We start from the raw sequence: 18479 nt of genomic DNA, 5'->3' as shown, positions 1-18479 counted from the left end.
GCGAGAGAGAGAGAGAGAGAGAGAGAGAGAGAGAGAGATCTGCGCGCTGTACTCGCCAGTAAGACTCTCATCACGCAGCGCGCGCTTTCTATCTGGAAACTTTCAAAAAGGATTCGTTATAAACTCATCACCTTCATGTCGGCACTGCTGAATACTTCCTCACCGATGCTATGGTTACTTTTATTACGGTATGTATCTTTAGAAAGTTTGTTTGGTCGAACTGCTTCCATGGATCGTTCGATGGGAATCTGGAGGGCTCCTGGCACGATTGCGCATTTGCGCTTGATCTCCAGGACAGTTTGTGTGCGATTTACCATTGAAAAAGTTCACACAGCGAAGATTTGCTCTTAAAACAATGCTTTTTCTGGCAAAACAATTGCGTAATTTGGAATATTGCTCCAAAATATTAGCGTTAACGTGTTTTAGGAACTTTCTGCATATTTGTGTATTTGAGAAGAACGTGAACTGCTCAGAGCCTCGGGCTGAATTGAAAACCAGTAGGGGTAAATTCACCTCTTACCTTTCAAAGTGCTCTCCTTTTTATGCACAAAACAATAGTTTGCCAAGACAGCTCTTTTTCTATTCCAAGAGTCTTTTAATACGAGTTCTTCTAACTATAAATAGGATCTGTCTATAGTTTAACTTTATATCTGTCTAGATATAGAAATATTGAGTATATAAAAGGCTCAAATGCTGTAATTTGAAAAGTTGCTCGACTTTAACCGATAAAACAACATGAAAACTTGAATGCAAGACTTTAAAATATACTTAGATGTTGTCTAAACACTTTGCTCTTGGGTTTTTCCTCTGAGATCTGGCTGAGATTGGCAGACAATCCCTAAAACAGATAATCCACATAAATCTGCGCTGGAGATGCCAGTGCTCTCGAAGCTCTTCAAGTTTTTCTGTGGGTTCAAGTTATTGCTTTTCCTGTTCATCAACTGGAAGCTGCATGCATATTCCCCCCACCCCTACTTGTTGTACTGTATATTTGATAGCCCTCTCTGCGTGCATTTTTGCTTATGTTTTCCTGCTGTGTGTGTCGAGGGAAGTCATGCTTCAAGTCTTGTGCAGACATGCTCCTGAAACAAGCATCTGTCAAATAAAGGATTTGACACGAGGCATCCACTGACGGGGAGGCTAAAGGGTTAATGCAAATCATTTCGATTTACTGGTGAACGTGTCAAAAGAAATATGGAAACTATTTGAGATGATATGGGCACTATTTGAGGTGTTCTTTAATATATGCATAAATACACAACATTTTATTTAAAATAAGAAAATAAAATAAGAAAATCTAAAAAGCAAAGACTCCCTTAATCAAATTTTCTGAATTTGCAATTTTTATCTGTTTGCAGAATATAGCTAACTATGGTGACATTGCACACTTCGTATACAATAGGTGTTTTAGTCCACTAGCTAATGGGATAACCAATTCACTTATGTGATTTTCTCAATTATTGCGGCTTTGAAACACTTCCAGGCTCTACAGTACTTTGAGTTCAACTGCGTAGTGGCTCTGAAAACTGTGGTGATAAATGTTCAGAGCCTTCATCCTTATTTTTCTGGGCAACTATCTGTCACTTTAAAATGGGAACAGCAAAAAATGTTGGCTGGCCATCAAGGGATCTCATCAACTTTATCATGGGTCACTCATACCCAAAAACTATCTCAGTCTCTTCTTTTGGTCACTATGTGTAAACTGTGGGAACTTCACAACGGTGACCATATATGGATTGTCTCATTATAGAATAGGCCTACTTTATGAATGCCAAATCATGCAAATAGATAGAGGATGAAATTAAAATTTTCATCTTGATAAATGTGTCCTAGCTGTTTTCATATTTTAAAAGGCATGCTATGCTAACAGTTTACAGTCTAAGCTGTCAGTAAACTGCACTGACAGACCCATCATTGAAATGACAGATGGCAGCCAGGCCTAAATACATAATTTATCAAGGCCAGGTTCAAAGAAATTAAGCACTTCTTAGTAACTCTTCATTTTCTTAGTAACATTTCATTTTGCACACTATTGATTATTGTATAGAAAACAGTGATAGTGCAACAATATATTGCACAGCTTAACAGCGCAGAATTTGTAATAATGTTTCCATTCTTTTCTGTCATGTTTACCTTATCAGCGCAGCATTGATATTGTGTGACATGGAACACGGAAGCATGGCATGCTGGGTATTCTAATACTTCCATACTTGTGCTTTTACATGCACTGTTCTGGTTTGCTAATTAGTTGGAACATCAAATGCAATACCAGAATTTAGTTGTACATTTCCATATGTGCCAATTAATATTATCTTGTTGGGATGTTTTACTAATAGTGAGAATCCCAAGCAGAGCATTCATCTTTATTCCAAAGAGAGATATTGCTTCAACCCAGCTAACAAATGTATATTCTAGGAACAATTTGGATTAGTTAAAGGGGTCATATGATGCTTTTTTAAAGATAGACTTTAGTCTTTGCAACTTTAGGGATCTTATCTATTCACGAACAGCTTGTAACACTCCAAAGAGAAACGAAAACTTGAAATCGCATCATATGACCCCTTTAAAGGAAAAAAAAAATAAAGTGATTATTTCTGAATGTTCTCTGAATGTTCAAAACATCCAGTTTTTTAAATGTTTTAAAAATATTTTTTCTTGGTTATACGAACGTTCCATTTTATCATTTTGCAAACATTATCAGAATGTTACTTTTGATGTTCTTTGTACATTCTGAATATTCTGAAAATTCTGAATATCTGAACATTCGTTTTTAGAATATTGTTAATGGGCAGATAACTTTTACCAAACATTCTATTAACGATACTGGAAGAACATTTGTTCATAACTTTGAGAGAACCTTGTTAGAATGTTCTGAGAACGTTCTCTGTTAGCTGGGAATGATGGTGTTTGATATTCTGTGGTTGCTGTCTAAACAGTCGCCATTTTAAAACCACACACTCCTCACAAAAATATTATGGATATTGTAGTCAGGAGATCATTTGTGTGTGTGTTTGTTTTTGTTTTTAAATACCATGTCAGCTTCTTTGGCTTTTTCATGACGAAAACTATGTTATTAAAATTTAAAATAGGAACAAAATAAGAAATTTATTACCCATTTTTCTTTAAAATAAATTTGGACTTGATTGAAAACCTTTTTTGTCTTGTCTTAATTGTGCATGAGTATACCCAGAATACTTTAGTTTTTCCAAAAGGCTTTGAACATTTGTATTGGAAGTGCCATGAGTTGTTATGCATTAAACATAAAGCCACGGTAGATATTTCAACGCTACTGAGTGGGAAGTAGCTACACTTTTTGTAGTTTGTATCCTTGACAAAGTGTTGCTGTCAGCTGCCAAACACCCATCTATCACATTACATCAAAACAACCAACATGATCACATTACAAACTCCAAGATGTGTTAATTACACTAACTGTTGTGTTTGGCAGTGACATGTCAAACAAAGAGCATTTTCTGTGTTTATTTTTCTATAAAAGCCAAGCTAATCGCTAATGACTCCCAGACTTCACGCTAATAACCTGCGTTCTGTTTTATAGCACCATGCTTTAATGAAGACACCTGACTTTGACATTTTTGTACTTTGAATTGCATTCAAATCATCATTCATGAAAAAATCACCAGTTGTGATGCTATGGAAGGCCATTTGTTGGAAGAAAATTATGTAAATAACTATTTCCTTCTGTTAAATGCTGATTTTGAGGCCAAGATGGTAACTATAACCTCTAATTCTTAAATCTTATGGAATTTAGACTTTTACTGTTGCATTCGCTCTAATAGTGCCAAAAACAGGAAGGCATTGGCCACCAAAATTTGACATGCATTTTTCAGTTTTGTCGTTTTAACTTAGACTTGTCATAGAATATACCATTCAGTGCATTGGCTGATAATCAGAACTTACAAGTTGTAATGCTATGTATGGAAGGCCATTTGTTTGAACAAAATATTGTAAAGAACTGTTAATTTTCTGCTAAATCCCAGCAAACAGGGAACATTCTAACAACTTTTACTAACATTTTTTAAAAGTTATATAAATATTTGAAACCAAAGTTATTCAAGTAATTGTCATGCACCGCTACTGTGAGGGAGCGTGGAGCGAGGAATGAGGAGACGTGGAGTACTTCAACTAGGAGACTTTAATTAACATTCAAAGAAAAGCAGGAACACACACATAGATGTAGACGACATTCAAAACCGGACCGAGAACTCAAAACAGGAAACACTTTAAATACACAGGACTAGAGGAGGGACACAATGAGGAACACCTGAAATCAATAACCATAATCAAACATGAGGGAAAACTGGGTCATGGAAAGCACGTGGGGAACAAAACACAAGACACAGGACTGACATTACTCCCCCCTCCCGGAAGGTGCGTCCACGCGCCCCACAAAATCCAGTGGGGAGGGGGGGCGGGCGCTCTGGAGGTCTGCCGTACCGTGTCTGTCCTGAGGGGCCCGTTCCAAGATCCATGGCGGATCAGGCAGTTCGGGGCACCATGGCGGAGCAAGCAGACTAGGGAGCCATGGCGGAGCAGGCAGACTAGGAGGCCATGGCGGAGCAGGCAGTTCAGGAGGCCATGGCAGAACAGGGAGCTCGGGGAGCCTGGCCCAGCCTCCACGGACGGACCCCTACCACCCACCAAAAAAATCCTTGGGGAGAATGTCGGTTTCAGAGGCCCTCCGTAGGCCTAACTCGGGAACTGTGGCCCTCCCTGGGCTTGACTTGGGGACTGGAGCCCTCCTTGGGCTGGATGTGGGAACTGGAGCCCTCCTTGGGCTGGACATGGGTACTGGAGCCTTCCTTGGGCTGAACATGGGAGCTGGAGCACTTTCTGTGCTAGACTCGGGAACTGGAATCCTATCTGGGCTAAAATCGGGGACTGGAGCCCTCTCTGGGCTAAACTCGGGGACAGGAACCCTCTCTGGGCTAAACTCGGGGGCTGGAGCCCACACTGGAGCGAGCTCTGGGGCTGGAGCCGACACTCGAGCGAGGATGAGGGCTGAGAGCCATCCTTTTTGCCTCATCCTCCTCTCGTGGTGGCTGGGAGGTCCACGGGACGATGGTAATTGGCCCCGTGCCAGAACAGAGAGTTGATGGTGGCATCATCCAACGCCATCGCCGTGGCAAGCCTGCAGAACTCCCAGGCATACTCGACGAAGGGGAGATCCTTACGGGCTAGAGCAATGAAACGAGTGGCTATTTTCATGGCCGCGGGGAGAAACCAACAGGAAAAAACAAAAGACTTTTCAAAAACGAAAAACAAACATGGGGAGAAGGAGCGTCGCTTACTGTTCAGGTCCGGTTTTCTGTCACGCAACGCTACTGTGAGGGAGCGTGGAGCGAGGAACCAGGAGACGTAGAGTACTTCAACTAGGAGACTTTAATTAACATACAAAGAAAACCAGGAACACACACATAGATGTAGACGACATTCAAAACCGGACCAAGAACTCAAAACAGGAAACACTTTAAATACACAGGACTAGAGGAGGGACACAATGAGGAACACCTGAAATAAATAACCATAATCAAACATGAGGGAAAACTGGGTCATGGAAAGCACGTGGGGAACAAAACAGAAGACACAGGGCTGACAGTAATGTTTATGGAGCATTCTTATAACTTTAATAATATTTAATATATGTTCTTATAACACTGAGAGAAATCATTCTTAGAACAACGTTCTCAGGGATGTCCTTATGATGTTATTTATACTTGATGAATGTTCTCATAATGTTGAGAGAAAATGTTCTTAGTATATTAAAAATAAACATTCAATTCACATTTTGGATAATGTTTTAGAAACCTTTAAAAAATGTTCTAATTTCAACAAGAAAACTGGTTATTTTAACATTCTTAGAAACCAAAAAAAAACAAATGTTCAATTAACGTTTTACTCTGAGCAAAAAAGTTAGTAATGTTGTAAGTAACGTTTTAGAAACTTTTAAATAACATTCTAATCATGACATGAAAACTGGACATTTTAATGTCCTTAGAATATAAAAAAAAAAACATTCAAATGACATTATATTTTTGGTGAAAATAAAGTTAGTAGAACGTTGTGAGAAATGTTTTAGGAACCTTTAAATAACATTTGAATTCTAACAAGAAAATTGGACATTTTAACGTTCTTAGAGTATTTAGGTACTTTACATTAGAAACATTTCAAAACAATGTTCCCACAATGTTGTTATAACCTAAATGTCTTACCTGGGATAATGCTTGTGAGACCAAGATAACTATAACTATAAAAGTCTTAAATCTTAAAGAATTTAGCCCTTTCCTGGTGTTGTAATGACATATTTTTTAGTTTTGTCATATTAACTTACACTTGTCATAGAATATACCATTCAGTGCTTTGGCTGGTAATCAGAACTTCAGAAAAACACATGCCGACTGAATGAAGTGTGTTGAAGGGAGGTGTTGACACAAGCTGCCAAACAGCTGCAATGCGTCCCCTACACTGAACAACTCCATCACGAGATACTGAAGCCTGCTTCATAAGAACGCTACATGTGAACTGGAGTTAACTAATGCTCATGTGTATGTACTTTGAGCGGACAGTTTACACAGTTTGTCTAGCTTTCAATACTGAAAGTCTGCAAACCTTCGACAAAAACCAACCAATAAATCATAACAGCTGAAATGTTTCTCTTCTGAACGTAATATGTAAAGTCAGCGTGCATCTGCATATATTTGCTTGATTGTAATGAATGCCACCGCTTGATGGGTTTTCAAACACTGCAGGTCGCGTCTTACATCTCAAAACCATTCAGAACCAAGCCGAGATGAATCCAGATGGAAGTGCAGGGTGCTGGTCAGGGATGGAGAGTGTTCAGACGGGGGGTCTATTTTTGTGCTCTTTTAAGGGAACATCTGGAGGCAGTTGGACAGCATTAGGGTTTAGACTCTCTTCTTTGAAAATCATAGTGCCCAGACGGGGTGGGTGGGGGGGTCTATTTTTTCGCTCTTTTAGGGGAACATCTGGAGGCAATTGGACAGCATTAGGGATTAGATGCTCTTCTTTGAAAATCCTGTGTGGATTTCTTCCGCTGGCATGTTGCCTCTTAAGCCATCCTGAGTCCATCAACTTGGGTAGCTCTTCTGAAACACACAAGAAATATGTACGGTCATAGTGTCATGTCCTGTTAATAGATACCATAAGATAGCATGTCATTTTGCATGATGCTTTCAACGTGCCAATGCTTTGTTGACAGACAGTTGTGTGCATTAAGAACAGTCACTTTTAAGTGGCTTTAACCTTTCTTAATATTGTATTCTCCATCTCATTGTACTATTTCTATTTCTCCGGTGGCATGCATGCACATATTTTGATCTCATACAACAGCTAAACAGTTCATAGTGCGCCTGAATGGAAAACTCTTTGATTCAGTTTCTTCTCAAAGCTAAAACCCAACTCCAAGTGACTGAAGTATACAAAGTATATCAGTATCTGTTAGCTTGATTGATTGTCTTGCTATTCAGTAGTTGAACATATGGCACTCCTCTCAAGATTACAAACCCACTCTGACAGAAAATAACCCTAAGAATGGAGAACTGGCTGTAGATTTTCGATTTACCGTATCAGTGTTGGGGAAAGATACTTTTAAAAGTAATGCATTACAATATTGTGTTGCTCCCTAAAAAAGTTATTTTGTTACTTTTTATGGAAAGTAATGTGTTACATTAATTTTACTCACCTGGGCTGGGCTTCCTACCAAAAAATAAATTAATAACAATAACACTCTTATTGCAGCAATAAATAAAACACACACACACAAATGTAATATATTGTGTTGCTCCCTAAAAAAGTTATTTTGTTACTTTTTATGGAAAGTAATGTGTTACATTAATTTTACTCACCTGGGCTGGGCTTCCTACCAAAAAATAAATTAATAACAATAACACTCTTATTGCAGCAATAAATAAAACACACACACACACACACACAAATGTGATATTTAACTAAAGTCATTTTTACTTATTTGTATGGTTGAATTCGACCATCAAAGGTCAGCAGTGAGAATAAATACAAAAAGTATATTTGTGTTATTTAACAGATTTAATTATTGCAGGTTTGCGTCATATTCTGAGTTTGCATTTCACTGTTTTTGTTAATTTCTAGGAATACTGAATCTGTTTTTGAGTAAGTGAGATGAGTAGTGTAGAACTACAGTAAGCATCATGTTACGATTTTTCTCTCAGTTTTTCAGTCTCAGTCAATAAATGGAAAACAAAGAAAGTAACTTGCATTACTTATTTGAAAACGTAACTCAGATATTTTGTTGTAAATTTAAAAGTAATCTGATTATGCTCGTAACTCGAGTTACTTGTTACCCCCAACACTGTGTATAATCATATATGTCTAAATGGATACAGCAGAAAAGAAACACATATTTGCTGTAAATATGTCAATATGCCAATAAAAACTGGCCATTGAGTGGATTAGTCATTGAATGCTAATGGTCCAGTTCATGTTGACCGTGCAACTCCAATATCTGTGTTATCTAAGCAAGCCGGACTGAACGGTGTGTTAAATGGTGCATTGGTTAGTGTGACAGCTATTGCTAATCTCAGGCCAATCCTCTAGGAGTTAAAAGCTCAGGGAGTTGTAAGCCTCCTTGGCCAGTCGTAGATGATATGCGTAGGTGGTGAAAAAGCCCCAATGTCCAGGCCACTGACACAGTGCTGTGAGAGATTAACACCTGTCATACATGAACATGCTATTCTGTAGGTTTGAACTTCAGATGTAGTTGAATACAAGACAGAAATATGCATGCAATTGATGTTTATTTGTTATATATCACAGCTGTTTGGCAGAAAGGTTTGCTGTTGGGAGAACAGGTTTGCTGTACATAATCAAACTAACAAAACTCATTTTTATTCAGACGTCTAATGACCTTTTGGTTGCCGTTTCTAAAATGAAGGAAACCGCATGTGTTTATGAGGATTAATCCCAAGACAAGTGCAGAGCTGTGCATCGATTGGCCTAAACCAGTTAAAGGAGATCAAGGACCAGATTTTGACACCTAATGCTCCCATGTCCTGAAATAAGAGTTCACTGAGTGTGCTGTTTTATGCCGTTAAATATTATGTCATTAAGTATTGGCTAGAAATACTTTCCAATGAAAAGTGAAAAGGCTACCAGAATAGCTGGTAAGGTTTGTGCATTGGTATCACAAGACTCAGGTTATATAAAAGTAGTTCCTTTTTGCTTAGATCAAACTGATTGCAGAGGACAGTTTGTGTGAGACTTACTTGTGTGTAAGTGAAAGGAATTTCTTGATGTAGTTTCTGAGGTAATTTACTTCTGAGGCGATGGACTTGTGAGCGCCTAAACAATGATTGCTTGTGTTTGGGATGAAACACAAAGCATTTAGTCAAGGAAAGTGTTGGGTTGATATCTATTGCCTTCACTGCATCCATTTTGGCTGAGGAAGAGCAGTACTATAGAGTAAAAAGGACCCAGGGTGATTTATAAACAATATCCTTCTGATCCACTGAAGATCAGTCCACTCCTAGAGCAATTTTTGAATCTGTCACATTCAGACATACATGTGATAGCTTTAAATATGCTGTATTTGTTGTTTGTTGCATAATTCTTTTATAGCCCAAAGTCATGTATATGTGCCGTACGTGATGCCTAAATAGCTTTCTGCACTGCACAACAATTTAATTTAGTCTTAGCAAGAATGGAAAACAGCTGAATGGTTGAGCTTATGCTGTAGCTAATCATCACGATTTGTGTTTCGAACTTGATACCGCTTGAAAAGTCTTATCTTGTCTTGGACTTTTCGTAATTGCTCGAAGTACGCAGACAGCTTTTCCCTTCTCTGACCTAGTTTAAATGGATTAGAGCATCAACAAATTTGGGCATTCCTAAGAAAGCAACCTAAGGTCCATTAACTGCCCTGTCAGTTGACTAGGCCAATCATGTAAACTTAGAGTGTCATTCCAGGCGCTTAAAACAGTCTGGTGTGGTTTGGCTAGGAGGTTGTGAGTGGAACTGCCACCAAGGGAAATAGTCGAACTCATTCACCACTTAGAATCATCCACTACTTTCATGCTATGCTCATTTTGGGTCAGGCAAAAGAGCTTGTGAAGATTGATTTATACCCCGGTGGGCCTGTAGCAGACAGACCAAGGATGTTACCAAACACAAAACTTTAGTAGCTTAGGCTACATTCTGTTTTGAGCATGAAGTGCATTGAGGCCTCTCGATTTATTTATTTTTCTCCAATTTAATTGTGTTAAGGGATTAATTGAGGCGCACTGTGAGTTTGGGCACTTTATTGAGTTTGGCATTTGCTTTGTTATTTCATAAAATGAACAAAGTTGTAACCCCCTTTTAATATAATTTGTAACTTTGTAACAACATAAATATTATTTTAACAGAAAATTATATAGCTTCTGTTATTGTACCTTAATCATAACTATTTTCCAACAGAATTACTTAGGAAACAGCCTTAAATATGTTGATATTTTACATAATTGTCATGAAAAAATAGAATTTCACCATATATATAGGCCTATATATATATATATACACACACACACACACACACACACACACAAACACACAAACACTTTTCCCTCTCTTTTTAATTGCATTTTAAAGTAAAATGTCATTGCAAACTCTAATGCAATTATATATATACAGTATATATATAACAACAGTGTATATAAAGCACCATAAAGTAGTCCAAAAGTCTTCTGAAATCATTCACTATATGAGGAATATTATATCATTTATTATTTAATGTAATATATTTATTATTTATTAACAAATTAATTTGAATCCTTTCTATCTGCTTCAGCTCTTAATTCTTTTTCTCACCAGCACAAATGTGTATTGATGCAATAATTTTTTTTAAAACACATAGCTGTTCTTCACACATAGCTATTGTATGACTTCAGAAGACTTGGAATATAACGTACAAGACATAAGTTCTTCTTCTGTGGTGATTTTATTGTGTTTATGTCCTTTTTGGAGTGATCATTGTATGCTGTAAACAGCTGCATTGAGATTCTTCAAATTTCTCCTTTTTAGTGTTTTATTGGAAAAAAGGCATATTTACGTTAAAATTTGTAGTAGTGAAATAATAAAGCCGAAGGACTGATATACAGCTAGCATGGAGATTTACATTGAATGAAAGAGTGAGCAATTCCATATTAGCATTAGCATACCACAAGTTTTTGAATTAAAATGGTGAGGTGTAGCTTGGGTCAGTGTCTCAAGCTGATCTGCTATCATTTGGAATGTTAGAAGAATCTCCCCTTACCAAACCTCTTTTTTGGCACCTTCCTGAGGACAAACGCTTAAGCTGCTGCTCATCCAGGAAGAGACATGAATGCACATCTGTGCTCCTGTGAGATGTGAACTTCCTGCATTTATGCAACATGACAGAGCAAGGAACATAAAGAAACATGTCAGGGTCTTAGAGATTTTAAACGCGACTGAGAGGAAAGCTTTCGGAAAAGGCCTTCTGCATGGATACTCTTAAACCTTAAACTCTTGTTAGTTTAGTGAGGGATCGCATTAGCCGTGATTCCTAGTAGGTCTCTGACAATGTTTGCAGCACATAAAGAAACACAACTAAGTATTTGAGAGCAGTTAAGAGGATGCAAAGGATTATCTATTCAAACATGGTCAAAACAGATTCAAGTGCATGTGCTTCTGGCTCATCATTTGTTGTGCTATAAATTACACTTCAGAATGAGCTTTATGAATGAGCTTTATTGCCAGGTATGTTTACACATACGAGGAATTTGTTTTCGTGACAGAAGCTTCCACAGTGTAACAGAGTCACTTGCTTCTTAAAGAGAAGCAAGTGACTTTAACATGACCGAGTTGCTCATTATAGGCAATTTTTGCAGCTTAATGTAGAAGAAACCTTTTAAAAGCTTACTGGATGTATACAAACATAGCCAAGCATTTGATCGCACTTAAGAGGATGAAAAAGATTATCTGTTGTAACCCTGGTCTGGAGCTCCACAAATTTCCACCCAGTGTTCACCTAAATGAGCCCAAATGGGAAGAGTAATTGACGTGCATTCCAGTATCTTGCACTTTTGTACACGTTCCCTTGGAGCTATGCATTTTATGGGGTATGAGACGCAAATAGTGTCAACAAAGACGAAGCATTTCAAATCGGTGTTTGCTGTTCTCAATTAAAGTGCACATGGGAATGTTGCACAATTTGAAGTAGTTCACTGCAAATGCATATAAACATTACAACAAATTCGTAATCAATAAACATACATTCTCACAGGCTGTCTGGGATAGTCACGTAACTCTTGCTTCAGTATAAACACAGCACATTTTGGTTTCAGCCAACAGTTGTATATTTTTTGCTTTTTTTAACTCTCTGGTGCTGCTCACATGGAAACTATATTTTATGTAACTATATTTTAGTTTGATAATGTTTTTTATTTAATATTTTTTATTTTAAAATGCAAAAATACTGTTCTTAAATTTTATATGAAATATATATATATATATATATATATAAAACATATTTTACTTTAAAACTGCATTAAATTCAGTGCCATAACTGTAAAAAAAATAAAAAAATCCACTATAGGTGAAATACGCTTACTATTAATTTCCAATGCAGTGTGTGTGTGTCTGTGTCTGTGTGTGTGTGTGTGTGTGTGTGTGTGTGTGTGTGTGTGTGTGTTTGTATTCACATAGCAAGTGGCAAAAATTTTACCATGTTTAATACCATTTCAATTAATTATAAAAAAACAATTTACAGGCCTGTTTACATTTTTAAATCACTGTTATGCTAAAATAATGTATATTTCATTTTGAACAAACACTCATAAAAAGAGTTTAATTGCAGGGATTTTGCGTTTTTGGTGTTATTTTGATTCTCAGCAGATTTGCTGCAAATTTGATCCCTTTGTGTCTTGCTAAATGTCCTGCAAATGTAAATTCGATTTGGTTTATCAAAATTAGCTTATTAGCACACCTTAGATTTAAGCTAATTGCCTTGCTAAATTCTTTACTACAGATTATATATTATTATTCAATCACAACTTCAGAAATGTGGTTGTTGTGAATTCAGCGACTACACAGGCAAAAAAAAAAAAGAATCCGTAAAGGCAATAAAACTGAGTCATTTTCTATGCCAGTGCCTGTAAGGTGACTTTGTCGTGCCACCCCTCTTTTGAAACGCCAATGTGTAATTGCAGGCATCACCCCTGCCAAAAAGCAAAATTAGGGGTGCTTATTGACTGGTAATGAGGACAGAGTGATTAATAGTCTCCTCTGAGCACAGCAGTCTGATTCACACTCCCTCATTCGAGACATCGAGATTTCAATCTGCCAAACAACAAAGGTCAGTGTTGAAAGTATGCGCAAACAATTGGCTGCAAACTTGTGACATCAATGACGAATGAGATAATTTTCCATAAAATCCAGGTGAACTACTCTGAACTCAGTGTCAAATGATGAAAGATCAAACATTCCTACAAAACAAAAGGTCTTTTGTGTTTGTTTTCGTCACCAAAGTCTAATTTAAAACCAATCGTTTATGTAACAATCCAGGCATCCCATGACGTTATCGCCCACCATGCCAAGACCTCCCAAACCCTGCGGTTCTTCGAAGGCAAGACATGTAGTTCTGAAAAGATATAGAAGCACCCAGGGCAGCGTGAAGATTAGGAAGCTCACTGGATATTTATTTTCATTAGACACTGATGCCGAATGGACCTTTGATGTAGCAGCGGGAACCCTTGCCTGTCTGCAACACTTCTGTCTTTCTGTATCAGTGCTATCATTAGACTTCAGTTCCTGTACTTTGCATTGGAGTCTGTAGTTTAGTGTCACTTACGATTTGACTGCACTGGGTTTGATGCTAAGATGTTTTGCTCTTGTTAAATCAGTTTGATTTCAGGTGATCTCAAAACATTAGACATATGGAGACATATTAAAACATATGGAGATATAGATCTGAAAGAAAACCTGAAAGCAACAAGTCAGTGTCTGGTTATTGAGGTAGAACTGAGGAGGAACGTGTACTTTTACTAGTGCCTAGTTATATGCAAGTTATGAAAAAGAATTGGTACCCATGTCATACCAGGAAAGTGACGCATCTGATAATTGCCAAGTGAGGCCTACTGCTTGCATACTGTTGAAAAGAAAATTGAAAGGCTGTTAACTGTAATTGTTAGTATTAAAATAACCACACAAGCTTATGGTAGACCACAACTCTTACCTTATTTAGCATGAGAATCTGCACTAAATACCACAAACGGCTCACAAAGGACAGTCCTTACTTGAAGCAATATGAAAAAAGGCAATATTGTGTTAAAAGAATACAGTAGTTCCCCCACTTATTTAGCATGAGAATCTGCACTAAATACCACAAACGGCTCACAAAGGACAGTCCTTACTTGAAGCAATATGAAAAAAGGCAATATTGTGTTAAAAGAATACAGTAGTTCACCCACAATTGAAAAAAAAAAAATGTTTTTGGTATAAATTAATATATTTAGGTTGATTCACTGATATTAAATATTGTTTTTGACTTGAATAAAACCAGTTAATTTAGATGTTACCATTTTAGGTTACCTTTTTCAGTGCAGTTAGCATGAGAAATACATTTATTCCATTTGTTCAAGTATTTGTTAATATTTATTAATGTCATAAAAAAACAAATGGTCATGTTAGCTCAAGTCCATTACATAATATTAACAGATACGACTTTTTATTTTAATAGTGTATTGGTAGATTTTAATAATGAATTGGTAAATGTTGAAATGAACACTAGTTAAGATTAATAATTTATTTATTGTTATTTCATGTTAACTGATGAAGTGAACAGTAACTGTCACCAGAGAAATGGATGAATGTTCTGGTAGTTTTTTTCCCCAAGATTTTGTAATTAAATCCTTGTAAAATATCATACAAGTCTTAAAAAAATTTACTTGTATGCCATATTTTTTAAGTGTGAGGAACAAATCGAAATGTAAGTGGTTCTTGAAAAGCTGTAGTCCCTATTAATTATAATTGCAAGGAAAAAATATAAGTACAGAAATAAAAGTTATATGAGTGTATAGGTCATTTTTTGTTAATTTTTAGTTGAGTTTGAATCCATTCTAAATAACCTCTAATCTGTCATACCACTGCGATATGGTGCACGCTAATGACGCTCCATTGCTTTAGCAGAATATACTTATACACAGTTTTGCACTTTGTGGTTTCTGTTTCATGCTATTGCACTCAGTCATGAAACAGAGAGTACACCTTGCCAAATGGATGCGCTAGGCGCTCAAATAAATATGCCAAAAGGGTGGCCTTCCAAACATGCTGGTATTCATGTCATTGCAGACCATCTTTTACCGCACACATTAACTGTGTGCCCAGACGCCATGCAGATGTGCTGGAGAAGTGCCACTACTTTTTGAAGTGCAACAATGAGCTTCATGAGAATTCAGTGCTGTTTCAGGGCCAAAAATAACAAAAGTTGATTGGTTTTGTTTGCTACCATGCTTATAAAACTGTATCCTGTTTCTCCCCAGATCTTACAGGTGAATCTAGTGATGTCCATCTTGCTGTACGTGATGTACCTCGCGTACCTCTATGGTATCTCAGCTTCTACGATGGACAAGCAGCGCCCCACGCAGGACCCCATCAACACGCTCATCATAAAGCTCCTGCAGGCCGACATCAGCCGCAGCCATCAGAAGCAGGACGACGCTCTTCCTTCCTCCACCATAAACTCGCCTGCAGTGACTGACTATAGGGAGATAGTCAGCGACCAGCCCGTAACGGACATCCCGACTGAGCTTCTGCGTCAGCACAAACGTTACAACTCGCCTCGCGTGCTCCTTAGCGACCAACCTCCGCTTCAGCCGCCACCGCTCTACCTCATGGACGACTTTGTCAGCAACCAGGACGGCAGCGGCGCCAACAAGACGCGGCAGAAGCGCAATGCTGAGCACAAGAGCTACAGAGGCGAGTTTTCGGTGTGCGACAGTGTCAACCTGTGGGTGACAGACAGGACCACGGCTGTGGACATTTATGGACAAGTGGTCACGATTTTGGGGTCCATCAATGCAGGACGTACAAATATCAAGCAGTACTTTTATGAGACAAGATGTGACACCGGCAAGTCCCAAAAGGGCAGGTGTCGGGGTATTGACGGAAAGCATTGGAACTCGCAGTGCAAAACCTCGCAGACTTTTGTGCGTGCTCTCACTCAGGATAAATCATCTGTGGAATGGAGCTGGATACGGATAGACACCGCGTGCGTCTGCGCGCTCTCACGCAAACACCGCAGGACGTGAAAAACACTGCAGCGACCTCTCTATTATCTTACTTATGTTCCCTGGGGGGGCTGTAAATATATAAATATAAATTATTATTTAAGTTATATGGAATGCATATTGTTTATACATGTCTATGTATAATGTATAAATATGCTTGTTATTTATTTAAGTTGTTTGCAATGAAAAATCTTAAAAAAAAAAAAGACTTACAATAACTTGCAATGCCGCTAAGCTACAGGAGCATTGCATGCTGAATTGTGCCTTGCTCACGTATCAGAGTCAGAGGACAGGTCACTCCTGGACCTTGGGAACAGTTGCAATGGAAAACACATATCACTCAATATCATATTAACTTCAGTATTGCTCATGAAAACCAGTTTTTCTACTGAAACAGGCTGCCAGTATATCCTCTTCGTGACTGGGAAAACGAGTCACAGTTGTTGTCGTATTTTGTATGGAAATGTGTAAACATACAGTGTAGCAAAACTGCATGAAATACCTAAGAAATATATATTTTTCTAAACACTCCTATTAGTGGTTTCTAGATGCAGAGACTTGTGCAGAGAGTCAATCCTAGCAGAACATAAGAAATTGCATTTAGCACATTCCAACATAGCCGCAATAAAGTGGGAACGAAAGCAGCCAAGTATTAACTTTTAAGGGTCCAATTATTAAATTGTTGCTCTCCATTGTGTAGCTTTGTAGCCCTGAGGAAGCTCCTCAGCAAATGGAGGAAGTGGGCTCCTCCCACTTACCACGCCCTTCTCTGGCGCCCCGCCCAGCCCTCCAGAAACCACCAGAAATAAGCTTACTGCACTTTTAACCTCTTTTTGATCACCTGCTATGATCAGTAGCAACTTCACCACCTTAAAGAGCGTAGCCAGCACACGCAAGAGCAGCATGTAAACAAAATGGGCCATTGCTAATGACACTGTAGTCTTACACAGAGGTAAAGCTGCCTTAAGACGATGTACATACGTGCAGAGCTGGAATTTGAACACGTAATCTCCCCCTTAAGAGGGTTTCGCTCTTGTCAGACTCATCTTTGGAGATGAGCATTTCACCGGTGCGCTGCGGCTAAAAAAAGGCCTGCCATGTTTTCCTGCTGTACGTTTATATAAAGAGACTTGCTCAATCGCTAGTCAGGAGATACTACACTCTAAAAAATGTTGGGTTGTTTTAACCCAACTTTGGGTCAAATATGGACTAACCCAACTGTTGGGTTAAATTTTTCAATTACATTTTTAACCCAAAAATTGGGTTAGTCCATATTTGACCCAAAGTTGGGTTAATACAACCCAGCATTTTTTATTGTAAGGTAAAGAGATTTCAGTACGATTTGCGATACGCAATGACTTTACAAAACATGTCAGTCTCTTCAACAAATTAATGTTTTGTTCTCCTCCACAATAAATATGTTATAACCAAGACAACATGTTTGTCAGCAAAGCATATCAGAAGCATATAGACAGCACTCGCAGTCATTTGAAGAAAGACCAGACAGCTTTGGCTTGGCTGTTGTTCAGGCTTATCTTTGTGACACATGACCCAGGTCAACTCTGATTGGACAAACTGTCCACAAGGAACATCATGTAGAAACCAAAATTTACCACCTGCATATAATACCACCTACATTTATATCAGCGTATAAAACTAGCAGGATAAGCTGGAATGAGGTCCAAACCCATTACTACAGGAAGTGAAGTGCCAAGACTTCGTCCTCCAAGGTCCGAAAATAAAGCTTTATTAGCATTAAATCGTCTATTATAATGTGGCTATAAAAAGATAAGTATAAAAAATTGTTTTATTGCTTTTTAATGCTTCACGGGTTGTTGGAGAAAGGCACTTTTAAACAAGCAAAAGTTTTCGCTTTTTTTGTGGCTGACGACTCTCTTCGTGACCTGATATTCAGTGCTTGTATGGGATGTGAGGTTTTGAAACAGAGAAACAGGGTGTCGGCTCAGATTCGAAACAGAACCGCAGACCACCGAGGATACAACACAACTTTTTCAATCTCTGATTACGTCCCGCTTTAGTATGGCCCTCTGTGTAAAAACAGGATAAAAGCTGAACACAGGAACTCCGTTTTCCAAGGATGCTGTTGCGAATTGGCCCACATAGTTGTCCAAATGCATTGCCTTTCCTGTAACACACGTTATTACACTGGAACATGAGGATCCC

General features: G+C 38.1%; 1 protein-coding gene across 1 annotated transcript; it reads left to right on the top strand.

The window, feature by feature from the left end:
* Positions 1 to 46: 46 nt before the first annotated feature.
* Positions 47 to 16362, top strand: LOC107656423 (neurotrophin-3-like). The gene is made up of 2 exons (XM_016444289.1): positions 47 to 188; positions 15549 to 16362. Exons 1-2 carry the CDS (start codon positions 171 to 173, stop codon positions 16314 to 16316), a joined length of 786 nt encoding a protein of 261 aa, XP_016299775.1. The 5' UTR covers positions 47 to 170; the 3' UTR covers positions 16317 to 16362.
* Positions 16363 to 18479: the final 2117 nt, after the last annotated feature.

This window comes from Sinocyclocheilus anshuiensis, unplaced genomic scaffold (genome assembly GCF_001515605.1).
Source record: "Sinocyclocheilus anshuiensis isolate Anshui unplaced genomic scaffold, SAMN03320099.WGS_v1.1 scaffold183, whole genome shotgun sequence".
Taxonomy (NCBI): domain Eukaryota; kingdom Metazoa; phylum Chordata; class Actinopteri; order Cypriniformes; family Cyprinidae; genus Sinocyclocheilus; species Sinocyclocheilus anshuiensis.
The sequence above is the reverse complement of the archived record's forward strand: the minus strand, read 5'-3'. Positions and strand labels throughout refer to the sequence as shown.